We start from the raw sequence: 19964 nt of genomic DNA on the forward strand, positions 1-19964 counted from the left end.
AAATTAATAGCTAAAAATAATTATTAATGAAAATCTTTATAATCAATCATAAAGAATATGTTTATACTTTAGATAAAATTAAAAATTAAACCAGTTATAATTATTTAATTAGAAATATACTTATTATATAGAACAGTAGAAGAAGAAAAAATCATAAAAGTTCTATAAATTTTATTGCTTATGTAAGAAAAATAGAAATACAATTTTAAATAAACCAAAATTTTATTTATGATTAAGCAGTAAATTTTAATTCATTTTCTATACATTTTTATGATCTATTCTAAATAAAAAGCAAAGAATTAAATTCATTTTTGCTTAATATATAAATAAATTATCTACTATCTTGCTTAATTTAAAATAAGCTTGGAAGATTTGAATTAAATTACTGATCTCTTATTGCTTACTATAGTATTTTAGGAAAATAATTAAAGATTAGAATTAATCAATCATAAATAAATAAAAAAATCAATCAAATTTAGATAATTTTTAAGCTATTAATGTTTTCTACAAGATTATATTGTATCTATGAAAATTACATTTGAGCACCTTGTATTAACAAAAATAAAAGAATAATAAATGAAATTTGTATATGAGCACGAATGAAGTTTTTCATTTGTTTACAATATTTCTTCAAACTAATTATTATTTTCATATTTATTAAAATTATTTTTGCAATTATCCAATAAGATACTTTTTTAAAAATCCATAATTTATATTGCAAGGATAAAAAATATTTGTTTGCAAGATTATTTAATAATAAATTATTTTTTTGAATTTTAAATACTGATTCAAGCAAGGATACAGAAATTTATTTAATTAACATTTATAATTAATTTACAAAATTATTTTAAGTTTAATTTTAAATAATTTAGAACTGATTTTATTATTCCCTTTCAAACTATGTTACTAATTATTTGGCTTTACTTGCTTGAAAAACATAGATTGCTAAAGTTTTCTATACATATTTCTTTTTATAACTACATTAACTCACTAATAATTTAATTTTTTTAAGCTGATATTTTTGATTGATCAGATTCCATTTATTTATCTTAGCTTTATTGTGTTTCTATTAATTTATTATTTTGATTGAAAATTTATTTCATTTTATCATTTTCTTCCAATAAAGAGATATATTTAGTATTTAATTTAATAAACAGTAGAACTAAAAGGCATATTTAAGTCTATCCAATAAAAAATATAGGATAATATAAATATATAGAAAGGTGCTTCATTGAATACTCTCTATAGAAATTATAATTAATAAAATTAAAAATCGCATTAATTTTAGTTTAGTAATTACTTTGGGAACTAAAGGGTGCTATTTAATGGGTCAAATACTATGTTTTGATTTTGGATTTATTAAATGCCAAATAATAGATTTGTTTTTGAAACATTTATTTTGCATTCTTGATCACCATTTTTATAATAAAAATAACTAATAGGTATAACAAGTTTATATTCCTTTGTATAAATAACTATGTCTACAAACGATATTTCTTTTAAACATAATTCTAACATTAGTTAATTATATCTTCCACTCTTTAAAAAGTATTTGCTATATTCCTAGTTAAGAAATTCAACTACTTCTTTATTTAGATAAAAATGTATGGTCTTTTATAAAATTCATTAATAAATAATTAATTTACTTCTTGGTAGAGCAGAGATAACATAAAATTAAATGATAACTGTCTGAAAGTGTGCTAACGGCAGAACATTTACGTTTTCAATATACATTCCTACCATTTAAAAATCCTTTATGCAAATTATAATTGATTAATTAATTAACACTTCTTAATTATTGATCTCACAGAATATATTTGAAAAATTCTATTCATAAAATGAATGTAAAATTTAGAATATTCAAAATATATTTCTGATATTTTTATTCTAATTAAAGATATTCTTTGATCACTGTTATAAATATAATTATTATAATTTTTACCCAAAGTTATTTGGAATATGTTGGTAAAGCAGGTAGTTGCTCTAAGCTTTAATCAGTATAATTAAATCTTAAATCAGTTACTCCTGATTTATCATAGCTGAATGAAAATTTTGGAGTCTTTATTATAAAACAAATCAATTAATTTAAAATATTTTAAATAAAATTTACAATTAACTTTTTCTATAAATATCCTTAAGTGAAAATGTTATTTTAATTGTTACTAGATAAGTCTATGATACCGTCATTCAGCTTATTAAATGTTTAAATAATTATTACAAATTTTGCGCTAAATTTAATTTAAAATACTTTTTCTTATAAATTAAAATGACTGACAGAAACAAAATTCATTTCCATTGATATATCACTTGGAGAGAATTTAACTTGGTCAGCCACAGTATTTCCATTAAAGATTTAATTTTCTATTCTATTCTTTAAATATTAAAGAAATTAGTAATGCGATTTGTAATTAAAAAATACAACATTTGGACCTTCGTTCATTATTGACCTAAGAGTCGATGATTTTTTTTCTTCATAGAATAAATTAGCAATCGCTAAATTGCTCATTGCATAAGGACACATGTCTTAAACAGAACATTCAGAATTGAAAATCATATTGATATTCTAAGCCAATTTCTGATTAACCTTATATTATATACCAATAAAATATATTGCTATTTCTTCAATATTTATACTGGGCTAGAAAGAAACAAAGTGACTGTCAAAGCTTGTGAAGGATTACCAAGGTGTATAGGTATGTTAAACCCTAAGATTTACAGTTCACTGAAATTATCAAATACAGAGATGTCAGCATTTTTGATTGCAATAATATTCTAACTCTTAATCTATTCTATTGCTATATTTTAATAAGTAAGTAAATTCTTATAAAATTTTAAATTTCATTTTAGTACTATTCGTCTTTATGCTATACAAAAATATAAAAAATAAAAGAGCCTTGTTCATAATTTGTAAATTATGATTTTGTTTGTTCTAAATAAAAAATGTATTTCTAAATAATTTGGATGAATTTTATAAGAATTTAAATCAGAAAAACAAATAGAAAATTAATTCATTGTATCAGTCTGAAAAAGATTTTCAGAACTAAATTTATAGACTTTTTGTAAAATATTCATTCAGTTTTTCTCTTTAATTAAGAGTAAAGATAACTAATTCTTTCTTAAATAAGTATTTTTCGCTTTAAAAGTACTTTTTAGCAAAGCAATTTATGTAAAATAAGATCTTACTTTGTATTAAACCTGTAATAGAATTAAAATTCAAACTAAAAAAATAAAAAATATTAAAGAGTTTTACCATTTGAAGAACAACTTTTCAGCTAATTACATCAAATAATTAAGTTTAAATTAAATTATTAAAAGAGTAAATTTCATTTAGTGATCTCTCTTGACAATTAAAAAATTTATTTGATTTTGATGTTTTTTAATTCAATCTAAAAGATTCGAGCCACACAATATTTTTTCCTCTTATAGCAAAAGTGTATGTAATAAATAATATTTCATTATCTTAGTTAGAGATGGCATCGTAGTCAAAGTAAAAAAAATAAATTCTATTCATTTTATTTAAATCAAATTATATTGAATTCATCAAAAACTAAATAAAAATTAAAACATAACCATTAATAAATAAATACAAACTAAAAATTATATTTGATTTATTTTCCGCATCTTCAAATTATGACATTTATTTGTTGTAAGAACTAATAATTTCAAAATTTACGCATAATAAGATTTCATAGGTATAACCCAAAAAAATTTAAATCAATAAATAAAGGTGACAAATAATTTAGATACTTTATTGAATATTTTTAATAAATTAATATTTTGTAAGATTTAAAAGATATTAACTCTATGTTTTATGAGTTAAAAGTATTTCCTATTTACATAAAGAAAAAAAGGTATTTGGATAACATAATCTTTAAAATTATATTACCATGCTTTAATTTAATATCAAATTTTGTAGTGATAAGTTGTGTGATTTTTACATATATTATGTATTTGATCTTTGATCTTTAATCTTTAAAATCTTGGGGAATAAATATTCATTCAAAATAAAAGTTAAGCAGCCTTTGGTTTAGAGAACTTCGATTGGCTGGATATGCACGCTTGTAAATAATACAAATTTCTTTAAAAATTTAATAATTACCACATGATATTTAGAAGATAGATATCCAATGACAGACAAGAAAAGAGAAATTTATTCTTCTTACTATTTGTAGAATTTTTTGAAATTTAAATTTTAAACAAATTTTTATTGTATTATTTATAAGAGAAACAAACATTTATCAGTGCGATTGAGTTATAAAAACAAGCAAGCAAAAAACAATATTCAAAGCAATTTTTATTATTTTAAAGTAATTAAAGTAAATATTATTTAAAAATGATTGAAAAAAAAATAATTTATTTTTTAAAAGATTTTGAAAGAAAAGATATTTAATATTAAATGCAACTATTATCATTTTACTATTATGATTATCTATCTATTTTTTATAAAAATAACTAATACTATTCCCATTAATTTTTTATCTCTCCCTCAAGCAGCAGAGAAGAATTTTTTTAAGTTTTTCTAATTATTAAAATCTCAGAGTTTGGGTTGGAGTTAATGTTGAAGACGTTTAGAAATCTGACTTTAGTTTATCCTTTTTTTGTAAATTAAAGCTAGCTGAAAATAATAAAATTAATTTTACTTCTTAAATTAAAAACCTATAGATTAAGCAAATATTACATATACAGTTCAACCTGTATAGATTGTATGCTAATACATTAGGCAAACTCTATATATTGGGCAATATAATGGTCCCTTGAAATTAGTGGGCACTTTTATTAATAAAATTATCTCAAAATTTCTTTTTGATGAATTTAGGGTGTTAATTAATGAAAACTTACAGTAGTTGAAATCAAATCATTAAATTTTTTTGGATATCTTTTCTTTGATATGGTAATAATAAATTTCAAAAAAATATTAAAAGTCTTTTAAGATAAAATAATAAATAAAAAATGAATAACTATAGAGTATAAATACCATATCATTTTTCTTATTATATTTTGATTCTAACTAGCTATTAAAAATACCTCTTCTTATAATTAAATTATTTAGTTTCAAATTTAATATCAAAAGAATTCCTTTCATTTTTAAATTGTAATCATAAAATAAAAAAATATTATCTATTTGAAGAGAGTAATGTGTGGATGCAACATCTAATTAGCTCTTTTTTAAAAAATATTAATTAAGATTAGACAATTAATTAAAATTAAGATTATCTGGGATAGGAAGGGCAAAGTAAAATTAAGCTTGCATATTAAAAGTCTACAAATGAACATACGCTGTCATATCTGTATCTCCTAAAACTAATCCAGTCATTTGCACTCCAAAAGCAATTAAAAATAAATTTTTAAAGAAAAATATTTTAGAGGAATATTTTTATACATATGTCAGTTGAATAAGTTTTTATTATCAGATATAAAGGATAGCTTATTATATTATAACCAACTAATATGACCATGATAAATATCAACACCAAATTATAAAAATGAAACTCTAATAAATAAAAATTAATTTTAATATTTTGAATAATTAGTAATAATTTACTATTAGTATATTCTACAGATAGTCTTATATAAATATATCATTTTTATTTCCATTTACTAATTTTATAAATCCATTTCCAAGATATATAAAAATAAACAAACAAACAAAAACAAATTTAAATAAAAAAATATTTATTTTAAAGAATGTTTATTACATATTATGTTGTAGTAAAATTGTAGACAGAGATAAATTCCATTTAAATTGGTGAATCATCTTGATTGAGAAAGAAAGATAAACATTTTCAGTAACTAAATTGCCTTAAATATAAGAGTATTCATTTAAGTCATTTAAAATCAAATAAGTAAATGATAGATGTATGATATTTTAATTGAGTATTATTTACTTTAGTGTAGTCTTTTTATAGAATTTATAAATATAGTGATAATTTTTCATAAAAAATTTTTAGTATTTGAGGTTATGAATTCTCAAATTCACTTTAGGTATATTTGTATTTATTTAAATGTTAAAATATTATATTGAAAACAAAATTCTTTTGTATAAAAAAAGATAAATAAAAATAATTTCTACATTTTATTTTAAAATGTTTGTTTTAAAAATATTTAGAAAAAATATATTTTTTATCAAATAAATTCTGTAATATTGATAAAGATAAAATATAAAGCATGAAATGATACGAAGTAATAAATGTTTAAAAATTTATAATGATAACGAATACAGTTTACTCTTTTTAAAATTGAGATATAGTTATTCCAAATTAAATAAAAATGAGGCTAATAAATTAATTAAAATAGAAGAATGAATACATTAATAACCTAAGTAAAAAACAAACAAATTAAATTTTTAATGAAATAACAGCTTATCTAATAAATCTATTAGAATGAACAAATCAAAAAATATGTCAATAATTTATTCATCATATTTTAAGGTATATAATAAATCATAAAAATATTATAAAATTATTTAATAAATAAATTACTTTTTTAGAATTTTTAATTTGGATACAAAATACATGCATACAGATATACATACATACATGGTTATTATTTTTCATTTATAATTAATTTTTTAAATTATTTTAAATTTAATTTTATTTAAATTATTGTTTTAACTAAATAGAATTTATTTTATTGTTTCCTTTCAAACTACGTAATTACAGATGTGGCTTTACTTGCTTGAATTACATAGATTGCTATGGTTATCAATACATGTCTCCTTTGATAACTATATTAACTCGCTAATGATATAATTTTTTTAAGCTAAAATTTTTGATTGATCAGTTACTATTTATTTTTCTTTGCTTTATTGTGTATTTTTTAATTTATTATTTTGGTAGAAAATTAACTTCCATTTATCATTTTCTTCCAGTAAAGATATATATGTATTATTTAATTTAATAAACAGTAGAACTAATAAGCCTGCTTTAATCGATCCCATCAAAAATATAGGATAATATAAATATATAGAAAGGTGCTTCATTTATTAGTCTCTATAGAAATTATAATTAATAAAGTTAAAAATCGCATTAATTTTAGTTTATTAATTACTTTGGGAACTAAAGGGTGCTATTTAGTGGGTCAAATACTATATTTTAATCTTGGATTTATTAAATGCCAAATAATACATTTGTTTTTGAAACATTTATTTTGCATTGTAAATCATTGTTTAAATAAAAAAAATACCTAATAGGTATTACAAATTTATATTCCTTAGTATAAATAACTATGTCTAAAAATGATATTTCTTTAAAACAAACTTCTTAGTTAAGTTAATTATACCTTCCACCTTTTAAAAAATATTAACTATATTCCTAGTTAAGATATTCAACTATTTCTTTATTTAGTTAAAAATATATGGTCTTTTACAAAAATCATTTAGTTATTAATTTACTTCTTGGAAGCGCAGAGATAATGTAAAATTGAATGACAACTGTCTAAAAGTGAGCTAATGGTAGAACATTTATATTTTCAATAAACATTCCTACCATTTAAAAATCCTATTTTTAAATGATAATAAATTAATTAATTAATTAACACTTCTTAATAATTGATTTCGCGGGATATTCAAAATATTCTATTCATAAAATAAATGTAAATTCAGAATACACAGAAAATTCGAATGTATTCTGATATTTTTATTATTCTAATTAAAGATATTCTGTTATCAATGTTATAAATATAATAATTATAACATTTACCCAAAATTATTTGGAATATGTGGGTAAAGCAGGTAGTTACTCTAAAATTTAATCATTATAATTAAATCTTAAGTCAGTTCTTCCTATTTTATCATAGCTGAATGAAAATTTTGGAGACTTTATTATAAAATAAATAATTTTATTATTAAATAAAGGAATTAATTAGTTAAAATATTTTAGATAAAATTTACTATTAGCTTTTTCTATAAATATCCTTAAGTGAAAATGTTATTTTAATTGCCACTAGATAAGTCTATGATTCCGTCATTCAGCTTATTAAATGTTTTAATAATTATTATATAATTTCGCACTAAAATTAATTTGAAATACTTTTTCTTGTAAATTAAAATGACTGATAGAAACGAAATTCATTTCCATGGATATTTCGTTTGGAGCAAATTTTATTTGGTCAACCATATTATTTCCATGAAAGATTTAATTTTCTATGGTTTTCTTTAAAAATTAAAGAAATTAGTATTGTGATTTGTAATTAAAAAATACAACCTTTGGACCTTTGTTAATTATTGACTTAAGAGATGATGATTTTTTTTCTTCGTAGAATAAATTAGCAATCCCTAAATTACTTATTGCATAAGGACACATGTTTTAAACAGAGCATTCAGAATTGAAAATCATATTGAGATTCTAAGCAAATGTTATATTAACCTAATTTAATAAACTAATAAAATATATTGCTATTTTTTGAATATTTTTACTGGGCTAGAAAGAAACATAGTGACAGTCAAGGTTTGTGAGGGAGTACCTAGAAATATAGGTATGTTAAACCCTATGACATAAAGGTCTCTGAAATCTTCAAATGTAGAGATGTCAGCATTTTTGATTCCAATAATATTCTAACTCATAAGCTAGTCTAGTGCTATATTTTAAAAATTAAATAAATTCTTGAAAAAAAGTGAAATTTCATTTTAGTACTATAAACCTGACTTATGCTATACACAAATATAAAAAAATAAAGAGCTCTGTTCATATATTGTAAATGATGATTTTGTTTGTTCTAAATAAAAATGTATTTCTAACTAATTTGAATGAATTTTATAAGAATTTAAATCAGAAAACAAATAGAAAATTAATTCATTATATTATTCTTAAAAAGGTTTTCTAAACTCAATTTATAGACTTTATAAAAAATATTCATATTTTCGTTTAATTATGAGAACAGATAATTAATCCCTTCTTAGATACATCTTCTTTACTTCAAAAATACTTTTTAACTAAACATTTTATTAAAATAAGATCTTACTGAGTTGTAAATCTGTAATAGAATTAAAATATAAAATTAAAAAAATATATCATAGACTTTTAAGATTAAGAAGACTGAGTTAGCATTTGTTTACAATAAATAATTAAGCTAAAATTCAATCATCAAATAAGTAAATTTTATTTAAGTGATCTCTCTACCAAAGTAAAGAATTGATTTGATTTTGATATTTAGAATTCAACCAAAAAAGATTGGAGTTCAAAATATTTATTCTCTTATAGCAATATTAAGTGTATGTAATAATTTTTCATAATTATAGTTAGAAAATGGAATAGTAATCAAAGAAATAAAATAAATTCTATTCATTTTATTTAAAAAGAATCATGTTGCAATCATAAAAAACTTACACAAAATTATTACATAATCTATAATATATATTCAAACTAAAAAATTTTATGATTTATTTATTCATCTACAAATTATGGTATTTCTCTTCTATTATAATTAATAATTTCAAAATATAAAGATACTAAGATTTCATAGGGTTATCCAACAATACTTTATAACAATAATAAGAAGTGATAAATAATTTAGATATTTTATTTAGCATTTTTAATCAATTAATATTTTATAAAATTTAAAAGTTCTTAATTCTATGTTTTAGGAAGTAAAAATTTTTATTATCAACAGAAAAAGAAGAAAGGTTATTTGGATTACATAATCTTTAAAGTTACATTATGGTGCTATAACTTAAATTTTATAATAATCATTTGTATACTTTTTACATACATTTCATGCATTTTTGATCCTTGAAATATTGGGGAATTTATTTATTCTAAATAAAAAATTTGAGCATGATTTTGATAGAGAAATTAAATTTGTTGGATAAATGTGCTTGAATTGAATACAAGTCAATCATTGACTTTTCATCTTATTATTTGTAGACTTTTTTGAAATTTAAAATTTAAACTAATTTTTTATTAATAAGAGTAATATTTATTTATAAGCTTGATTCAATTTTAAAAACAAGCAAACAAAAATATATTATTCAAAGCTACTTTTATTATTTATTTAAAATATACCTAGAAATAAAAGTCAATAAATATTTAAAAATCATTAATTTTTAACTAAAATTATATGATAGAAAAAATAAAATAAACCATAAATTAATATGAAATGCAAGTGTTATCATTTTGCGATTAATTTCTTTTCATTTAGCTCTATTTATGTTTAATTTGTTAAAAAAAAACCTATTAAAAATCTTTAAAATCATTTTTTTTAATAAGAAAAATTAATAAAACACAATTTATTTATTTAACAAAAGTTTGATTAAATCAGCTTAAAAATTAAAAATATATTTTATCTTGTGATACAAAACAAAATTCACTAATTAATTAACTAGATATTAGATATTTAGAAGATAGATATTCATAGACTTTTCATCTTGATATTTGAAGACTTTTTTGAAATTTAGATTTAACCCAATTTTTTGTTATGTTATTAATAAGAGTAATATTTATAAACTTGATTCAATTTTCAAAACAAGCAAACAAAAAATATTATTCAAAGCTACTTTTATTATTTATTTATTTAAAATTCACCTAGCAATAAAAGTTAATAAATATTTAAAAATTATTAAATCAAAAATCATTAATTTTTAAATAAGATTACTTGATAGAAAAAATAAAATAAACCATAAATTAATATCAAATGCAGGTATTATAATTTTGCGATTAATTTCTTTTCATTTAGCTCTGTTTTTGTCAAATTTGTTAAAAAAAACTTTATTAAAAATCTTTAAAATCATTTTTTAATAAGATAAATTAATAAAACTCAATTTATTTAACAAAGGTTTAATTAACTTAAAAAATTTTTAAATATATTTTATCCATACAGTCTATAGTGATACAATATAAAATTCATTAATTAATTAACTTGTGTAAATCTATTTTTGAATATTTAAAAATGAACAAATTGATTTTTAATACCTATTTAATTATAAATAATACATCTTTTTTGTCTATAAAGAATTTAATAATATTCTTACGATAGATAAACTAATGTATATTTATTTCAAGGAGAATATTTTTTATTTGTAGATAAAAAGAAACCATTTACTGATTAACAAAGTTGAATTGAAAAAGTTAAATCTTCAATAGCTATTCCGACTAACTTCTTTCATATATCTTTGAAGGATACTACAATTTTCTCTGATACTCCCCCAAAAAAAATAAATAATACCTTCAAAATATTTAGTTTATTTTAGTTTGAAATAAAAATTATTATATTTGTCATAAATTAATAAATACAATAATTTATTTTAATAAACCACTAATTAATTTAATAACCATATTAAATCATAGAAATTAATTCATTTTAATGAAAAATTTTAATAGTTAATTAAATAAATTACTAATTAATTTTTTTTATTAAGTTACAAATCTTATCAAAACATATAAATTAATACATTTTAATGAAAATGTTCTATATTTAATTCATTAAATTACCAATTAATATTATATTATGAACTTAATTACCCTTAAAATTATGAGCTTGATTCATAAATAGCTAATTTGAAAAACGGTAATTATTAATTTACATATGTATCAAAATTTTTAATTGGTTTCTTTTCTAGAATATTTTATAAATTAAGAAAATTTAGTAGATTTTCGAGAATTAATAGCTATATTCTCAAAAATAAATAGATAAATTTTTTTATAATTAGAAATTAATTGTTGATTCAAAGTCATTTTCTTTCTAGAAAATTATATATGAATTCTCCTCATTTTTAAAGATATTTTTATTGATTTATTAGATCATTTTAAACAAATTGAAGTATGAAGAAAAAAAATTATTTTTTAGTGAGATTCTTTCTTTAAGACACAAAATAAAACTTATCAATTTAAAAAGAAGAATTTGAAATAATTTTAAAAACAGTTCTTATATACTTAAAAAATGAAATGCATAAACAGTTAACAAGCTCAAACTTTTTAAATTATTTCGAATCAATTTTCTAATGGAATTCATAATAGTATGTATTATTTTTGATTAATAATATTTTTGATACTTATTAATATTATTAAAAATAATTAATTTAGGAGGTTTGCCTATCATCACAAATTTATATGTAAATTATCAATTATGTTAATATAACCAGATATCATAGGCTCTCAGCTTAATAATATTATATTACTATCTAACTAACTGTTAATTTATAGAAAGTTAAGTATGAAAGTTAAAGTAGATTATTGATAAATATCAAAAACACATATAAGATAAAAAATATATTTTTTATCAATAATTAGTGATAAAAATATAAAAATTGATTATTTTTGCATTTCTGATAGACTCTATCTTGGTTACGCATCGTATTTTTAATCACTTCTTTTTTTTTTTTGAAAATAATAAGGACTTTTTTCAACTTTTCATGTTAATTAAAACAAATAAATTTTTTTGTATCTTGTATTGTTAAGAAAACAAATATTTCTTGATTGTACACAAAAATCCAAATTTAATTAATAAGTTGTCTATGCTATTATATAATATACGGCTAATTAATGCTAAATACCTAACTTGCAAAGTGATTTTTAATTAAAATTTAACGTTATAGTGATATTCAAAGTACTTAACAAGGAAATCTGCTAAGAAAATAAGATATTACTAGAGGGATATTTGAACTTCAATTTTGTTACTAAAAATGGAGCTTAAAGTTAAAGATATTTAAAATTATGATTTGGATTGGCTGTGTGTGTAAATAACAAATTTAATCTAAGGTAGTTTTTATCAGAATTTAGTTATTCGTGATAACTCCTGGATTGATGTCACTTGCATTTTCTTTTCTTTTGAAAAATTGTGATGAAGATTAATTTTTTTGACGGAATATTAAAAAAGATGAGTTAAAAAGCCCGTCATTATTTTGCTTGAAGTATTCTATTTGGGAAATTAGAAAGAAGGAATTTTAGTTTTAGAACGCAGTTAGAGAAAAGAAAAATAATCAAATCTATCAAATAATAGTATCAATTTTTATCAGATTAAGTGATAAGTATAATATCGATAAATATTACGTTATCAAATTATATGTGAGAATCGATTGTGTTGTGTAAATTTGCTAGTGACAGACTAACAAAATACTATTAACTCCTTTCTCGAATAAATTTACAAAAATTCACCTTTTAATTTTCATGACTGATAATAATATTATAATTATTATGTCAATATTTTGAGTGTAACATTCAAGCAAAACCCTCATTTATTTTTAATACAAATCTTTTAATTTAAAAACTGAAGATTGATAATTTTCTTACATAATTGTAATATTATAAAAAATATCTAATATATATTAAATAAAGTAAAGCAGATTCGCTAAAAAAACTAAATAAGCAAGCAAGCAAACAAAAGAGCACTCAAATATAAGCAAAATAGATTTAATGAACATATAAGACTCCTATACAAAGGGTGATACATCTTCTCAACTTTTGAACGTCAGTATTGGCTAAAGGTTAGAATAAATTGCTCAAAAACTCCCTAACTAGCTTGCTTTTATCTCCCATTATCAAGAAGTCTAATTCACATATATAGAGTTCTTTAATATTTGTCAGAAGCTAGGAGCTGCTTTGCTGAAAATTGGCTTATAAAAGGGAGACAGAGTAGGTATTTATTCTCCTAACAATTACCAATGGTGCATAACTCAGTTTGCTGCTTCAATGGCAGATCTCATTTTAGTTAATATCAACCCTGCCTATTAATAGCATGAGCTTGAGTACTGTTTGAATAAAGGTATAAAATTGTTATTAAAAAATAAATAAATATTTTGTTTAACTATCAGAAAAATCTTTATCAAAAAATTAGAAATAAATTTGTCTTCTGACTTTAATGTTACACTCAGAATTTATTTTTTATTCATTGATCAAAATTTCATTACAGTCAATTCAAAAAAAGAAAATAGCAAACTTTATTTCCAAAAATATTTTTCTACAAAACTCTCATTTCATATTTTGAAATTTGCTATTTATTTTCTTGATAAAAAAGTTACTATGCTTTTACTTTTATTGAAAAAATAAAAAATTTTTGCTTACCTTTTCTTGTTTTTTTCTGCTTATTAGTTTTACTAAGTAGTTCTTCTCTTTATTAACTTTTTATACTATTCATTAAAGTTGGATGTAAGGGACTGATTATGGCTTCTCACCATCGCAAAAGCAATTATATTAAATTCATCAACGAATTAGCTCCTGAACTCTAAGATTGCCAATTTGGTGAGCTAAATTCACGCAGACTTCCTTCTTTGAAATATGTAGTTAGAATTGATGACGAATAAACTCCAGGCATGATTAACTTCTAAACATTGATAGAGAAAGTCAATCAAGACGATATAAATCATTTACAAAAAGTAATGGAACAAATTAACCCTAACGATCCTACTAATATTTAGTTCACATCAGGTACCACAGGATATCCTAAAGGAGCTACTTTAACTCATAATAATATTCTTAATAATGGCTACTTCATTGGAGAGAGACTATCTTATTCTCCTTAAGACAGAATCTGTCTTTCAGTCCCTCTTTATCACTGCTTCGGTATGGTTTTGGGTAATCTTGCAGCACTCAACTTTGGAGCTACTATTGTTCTTCCTTCTGAAGGATTTAACGCATAAAAAGCTCTTGAAGCAGTGACAAAACACAAGTGCACTTCTCTCTATGGAGTTCCCACTATGTTTATTGAATACTTTAAAGAATATGACAATAATCCAGGATTATATAAGGTCGACTCTCTCAGAAAGGGTATTATGGCTGGCGCTTTATGTCCATAAGTAATTTAAAATATATTTATTACAAGAATTAAAAATAGAATTAGACAAACAAACAAGCTAATTTAATATAATATTATTAAAATTATAAATTATTCGTTAAAGTAGCATTTAATTTTTTTAGTCTAATATTCAATATCCATCTATCTAGCAATAAATTTATTTAAAAAATCTATTTGATATTGCAAAGCGTAAGTAATACTAAATTTACTTTTTAAATGAAAAGCCTTTAATGAATAAATTGATTACAGAATGGAATATCTAAAATATTCAAATATGCTATGGTCAAACTGAATGCTCACCAGTTGTATTTTAAACATTAGAAAATGATTCAGTTGAAGATAAATGTTCAACTGTAGGAACAATCTTCCCTCACTGCGAAATGAAGCTCATTGATAATGAAGGTAAAATAGTTCCTGTTGGCGAAAAAGGAGAAATTTGCATAAGAGGATTTGGTGTTATGCAAAAGTATTGGGGCGATATCAAGGCCACAAGCGAAACTATTAACGAAGAAGGATGGCTTAAGACTGGTGACCTAGGACAAGTGGATGTTAGAGGCTACTTAAAGATTGTTGGTAGAATAAAAGAATTAATAATTAGAGGAGGAGAAAATATTTATCCAAAGTAAATAAAAATTTATATCAAAAAAAAAAGATTAATTGTATGAATTAAAAAAAGGGAAATAGAAGAGTATTTAAGAAGACATGAAAAAGTTTTAGATGTCCAAGTTGTTGCCATTCCTGATGTAAAGTATGGCGAAGAAACATTTTGCTTGATTAAGCTTAAAGAGGGAGTCACCTTAGAATCTAAAGACATATATCATTTCTGCCATGGATAAATATCTCACTATAAGATCCCTAAGTATGTAAAATTCGTAGACTCATTCCCTCAAACAGTAACTGGAAAATACTAAAAATTCAAAATGGTAGAAGAATTGGTAGAAGAATAAAAATAAAATCCTGCAATCTTCGAACAATATAAAATTAGACACTATTGATAATTTATAGACAAAAACTAACTAATTGTCTTCAAAATCAAATAAATGACTTACTAATACTTTATAAATAATTAATTAACTAAGTAATTTATAATCATACAAACAAATAAATAATAAAGATATATATATATATATTAATGCATTTTATCTTGGAATTTACATTAAAATCGTATTATATTTGCAATGAAAAATCAATTACAAAAAGAAATCTTTGATTAATACTCCCCTATTATTATTGTTGAACAATCTCTTTCTTGAATAAAAAAAAACACATAAATTTACTTTTAATTTCAACATATTTTTGATTTATTTAGTAGTATTAATAGAAAATAATACATATTATTAGATAATAATAAATATTTTAATAATTATTAAATTTTGCATTCACATATTAAATCTTAATATTTTATTTCACTCTTTGAATTTATTTATTTGTTTTTATATATTCTCTCAGATTGATATATACAAATAAACTAATCTTAGTAATTTCCTCTATATCTTATCAATTTGTTCTATATTTTCAACATCGTTGTCCCTATATTTAGAGATTTAGTAAAGGAAATTTATGTTTACCATATGTGTAAAAAATATAATTATAGTTAAGTTACTCGAGGTCTAAATCTAAAGATATCATTTGCTTGCATTTAATCAAGCTATTAACCAAGCTTATAAAACCTTCACCACTGAGTCTGTTTTCGCTTTAAAATATTTGAAATTAGGCTTGTTATAATTTTTAAATAAATTCTATTTACAAAAGAGATAGCTTCAAATGTAGTAAATTAGTCATTTTTACCAGATTTTACCCAAAAATTTGAATGCTTTCATCTCCTATTTTATTTTTCCTAATTTATTCAAATCATTTTTTAAATATTTTTATTGGTTGTTTATTTATCTTACATGAGTGATAAAGTTAAGTGTTCCATTTTCGAACAATTTCCTAGCTGATTAACTAATTCACTAAATGATTCATTATTCAACCTTGTTTTTCTAGTTTAGATATTTGTTAAAATTTTTACACTTATAGTAAAAAAATGTAACAAATTACCTTAAATCTAACCAAAGCTACTTAAGATCTTAGCTATTTTGTATAGCATAACCAAATTACTGTGCACTTTCAAGATTTATAATACATCCTCTTTTATTTAGAATTTTTTTAAAAAAAATAAATTAAAATCTTAATTTACTCTAGCATGAACTCATAATTTTCAATTTTTTAGCACTTACTCACATTTTAAGAGAACCCAACTACTCCAGAATGCGTTATCTAATTATTCCTAATAAAAATATAAATAAATAAAATTAAATGTCAGTTGTTTCTTAAAATTATTACTGTAATAGAAGCTTAAGAGTATTAATTTTCTTTAGTGTAGACAAATATTGAGAAAAACCTACTATTCCCTAATCTTAAATATTGTTATCTCTATATTTATATTTATAATTATTAATAAGTAAATATTAAAATATTAATAATTTTTGAAAATTATTTTTCTTGTATTACCCTAAATAGATTTTAATTTTTTCCAAGCTGGGATGATCTTTGAGAGATTCTCCAAACGCTTGTGCACCTGTTGAACCAATTTTATTTATTCTAATAAAAATACAATTTGACTTTGGTTTATTGATAAAAATATGTAAAGCATACCCTATGTAAAACTTAAGATTATATATTTTATCACAATTCTTGATTATTTAGGCAGCATCACAAGCTCCTTTTGAACTAATTTAATTCGTACTAATTATTAATGTATTTTTAAATTTTATTAACTGCAACTGAGACATCAATGAATTATTACCCCAAGTAGATTTTGAGCTACTTTAAATAATTGCATTTACTTAAATTTTTTCCTATTGCTGAAGCTCCATCATCCCCAATATTATTCTCACTAATTTAGTTTTAAAATTTATTAAAGCACTGCATAAGTAATAAATTACTATATCGAAAGCTCCAGTTTTTCCAAGTTTTAACATTTAGATATTGCTGCTGTAATACTATTAGAACCAATGAAGCCAATTTAATTCTTCCTTTATTAGTTTGTTTAAAAATAGTTGTTTTTGATTTTATTAACTCAAAGAAAGGTTAAAATTATGAAATAAAAAATGTCGTAGAAAATTGTTTTATGTTAACTTACTATTTAATTATTGTAATTTGATCTATTTTTCTAATTAATTAAAATCAAGTTGCATTGTAAAAATTAATTTGATAAGTTCTAAATCAGAAATTAAACATTTCATTAATGTTCATGAACTTTTTTAGAATAATTTATTATTTCGCAAATCAAAATTAGATTTTTTAGAAAATTTTTTTTAAAATTTAAAAATTATTTTTTATATTTTTTAAAATAAAAAGTAAAAATGAAAAAAATGATTTATATACCCTAAATAGAGTTTCAAATGATTCATATTAGTGTTATTTTCAATAGCTTGACTTAAACTGAGAACTCCTTGATCTGAAATTTAATTTTCACTATTAAATATTTAAAATCATATATTAGTATTTATTTATTTATTATTCTTTTTAGTTACTAAAGAGATAATTCAAGCTTTTGTAAAGAAGTGCAGAATTTCAAATTTTGAGAAAGCTTTTCAACTCCGATGCAACCAATTTAATTATGCCTTATTTGCAATTAAATATTTAATTTATTAAAATTAAATTTATTAGTTACTCTAAAATCAACTCAAGTGAAACAAGCTAATTCAAACTCTTTAGGGACTAGCCTATGTATTCTATCCCTTCACTTCCAATACATTAGTTATCTCTAAAAATAATTAAAAATTAATTTTATACAATCTCAAATAATTAGTCCTTTATTATAAACTAACTTACGATAAATATAAAACTAAATTTTTAGCGTTTGTTAGAGACTTGATGCCATCTGATAAAAACTTCGCTCTATCTGGAATGATATTATTGTCACTGTTTTGTTTATTACAAGCTTTAAAACAAAATATTAATGTTTAAGTCAAATTTACTATAAACAGATTTCGAAATCTTGAACTGAAGTACAATATTTGAGATTGTTTCTAATTTTCTTTACATCTGAGCTATCTATAATACTCTTACTATAAATAAAAATGGTATTAAAGAAGAGTTAGTATTGCTCAAAGTTCAAAAAAAAATTAAATGAAATGTACTCACTTTAATTAGATAGCTATTTTATTCATGCCTGGAACTAAAAATCGCAACAAATATAGTTTTTCTAAGCTGTTTATAACTAGTTTATCAGACATTTATATCTTAATAATGGCTATCTGTAAGTTAGTAAATCAATTGTAAATGTTATTTCAAAAGCTCTTAACTTAAAAAAAGTTCAAAGACCTAATTTAATCTTAAATGCTATCGACTGTTTAAAAGAGAATATTTTTAAACTAGAATTGATTGACGTGTTTTTACAGCGATTAATATGCAAACAAATAAATAAAAAGGGAATTTAAGTTGCTAAGTTCTTCTTCCTAAAAAATTGCTTTTATTAATAAATTTTCTAATCAATTTTCAATGAATTAATGAATAAACAAGCAATTTTGATCTAAGAAAAATATAAAAGGTAAATAAATGAAATGTGATTTAATGATAAAATATCTCTTAATTAACTATTAATAGAACTTATTTAAAACCTAATTTATAAAAAAAATTACATTCATAAGTAGATTTTATCCATAAATGCATCAATCAAATTATAGTTTATTTTTTTAATTAAGTGATGGATAACTTTCTAATCTTTTTAACTACTATTAATAACTAAATTTAAAATAAATAGCGGCTACTTAATTTTATTTTACTCTACATTTTTAAACAATTAAACAAGTTTTATTTAGAAAATAGTGATTAATTATTTATAAAATAAATCACAAAATACGTCTACAAAAAATTAAAAAATATTTCTAAAATTTTAAAAGTATTTGGAAATTTTAATTAATTTTTTAAAATTTAGTTTTATAAAATTAATTTTAACTATTGTTTTTCATATTTTCCTTGTTAGTTTATATTATGCTAAGAAACTATTGATTCAAAATATATTTTGATAAATAAATAAAAAAAATATTAAAATATACTTTTACAAAATATATTTTTTTTGTTTTTCTAGATATAAATATCTTAAAAAATTCTAATACATTTAAAAAATAATTAAATTAGCTAAATTTTGTTTTTATTTTGAATTTCTATTAAAGAAATATTCTCAATTCTTATTAAAGATATGATAAATATAATATAAATACTAATTAATTAATAAAATAAAATCTGCTCTTATA

General features: G+C 20.9%; 4 protein-coding genes across 4 annotated transcripts; 1 reads left to right on the forward strand and 3 right to left on the reverse strand. All coding sequences in view use genetic code 6, as the record gives it.

The window, feature by feature from the left end:
* Window positions 1-893: 893 nt before the first annotated feature.
* On the reverse strand, window positions 894-2902 carry TTHERM_00561150 (transmembrane protein, putative; the record flags this gene model as incomplete). Its single annotated transcript, XM_001010169.2, has 9 exons — window positions 894-1242; window positions 1301-1586; window positions 1647-1752; window positions 1943-2059; window positions 2111-2191; window positions 2249-2371; window positions 2423-2584; window positions 2635-2795; window positions 2851-2902. The coding sequence occupies 9 exons, from the start codon at window positions 2900-2902 to the stop codon at window positions 894-896; spliced, it is 1437 nt and encodes a 478-aa protein (XP_001010169.2).
* A 3738-nt stretch (window positions 2903-6640) lies between these two features.
* TTHERM_00561160 (transmembrane protein, putative) lies at window positions 6641-8560 on the reverse strand (the record flags this gene model as incomplete). The annotated part of the gene is made up of 8 exons (XM_001010170.2): window positions 6641-6989; window positions 7048-7333; window positions 7391-7496; window positions 7698-7814; window positions 7889-7969; window positions 8028-8150; window positions 8199-8363; window positions 8414-8560. 8 exons carry the CDS (start codon window positions 8558-8560, stop codon window positions 6641-6643), a joined length of 1374 nt encoding a protein of 457 aa, XP_001010170.2.
* A 4783-nt stretch (window positions 8561-13343) lies between these two features.
* On the forward strand, window positions 13344-15716 carry TTHERM_00561170 (acyl-CoA synthetase family (AMP-forming)/AMP-acid ligase family protein; the record flags this gene model as incomplete). The annotated part of the gene is made up of 4 exons (XM_001010171.2): window positions 13344-13692; window positions 14070-14722; window positions 14946-15343; window positions 15398-15716. 4 exons carry the CDS (start codon window positions 13344-13346, stop codon window positions 15714-15716), a joined length of 1719 nt encoding a protein of 572 aa, XP_001010171.2.
* A 450-nt stretch (window positions 15717-16166) lies between these two features.
* TTHERM_00561180 (kinase domain protein) lies at window positions 16167-18944 on the reverse strand (the record flags this gene model as incomplete). Its single annotated transcript, XM_001010172.2, has 17 exons — window positions 16167-16251; window positions 16325-16414; window positions 16469-16558; window positions 16614-16703; window positions 16762-16851; window positions 16901-16990; window positions 17047-17136; window positions 17215-17304; window positions 17359-17448; window positions 17510-17599; window positions 17649-17738; window positions 18091-18180; window positions 18240-18329; window positions 18380-18472; window positions 18541-18630; window positions 18687-18776; window positions 18853-18944. The coding sequence occupies 17 exons, from the start codon at window positions 18942-18944 to the stop codon at window positions 16167-16169; spliced, it is 1530 nt and encodes a 509-aa protein (XP_001010172.2).
* Between the last annotated feature and the right edge of the window lie 1020 nt (window positions 18945-19964).

The sequence above is a fragment of the Tetrahymena thermophila genome, assembly GCF_000189635.1.
Source record: "Tetrahymena thermophila SB210 genomic scaffold scf_8254763, whole genome shotgun sequence".
Lineage (NCBI taxonomy): Eukaryota > Ciliophora > Oligohymenophorea > Hymenostomatida > Tetrahymenidae > Tetrahymena > Tetrahymena thermophila.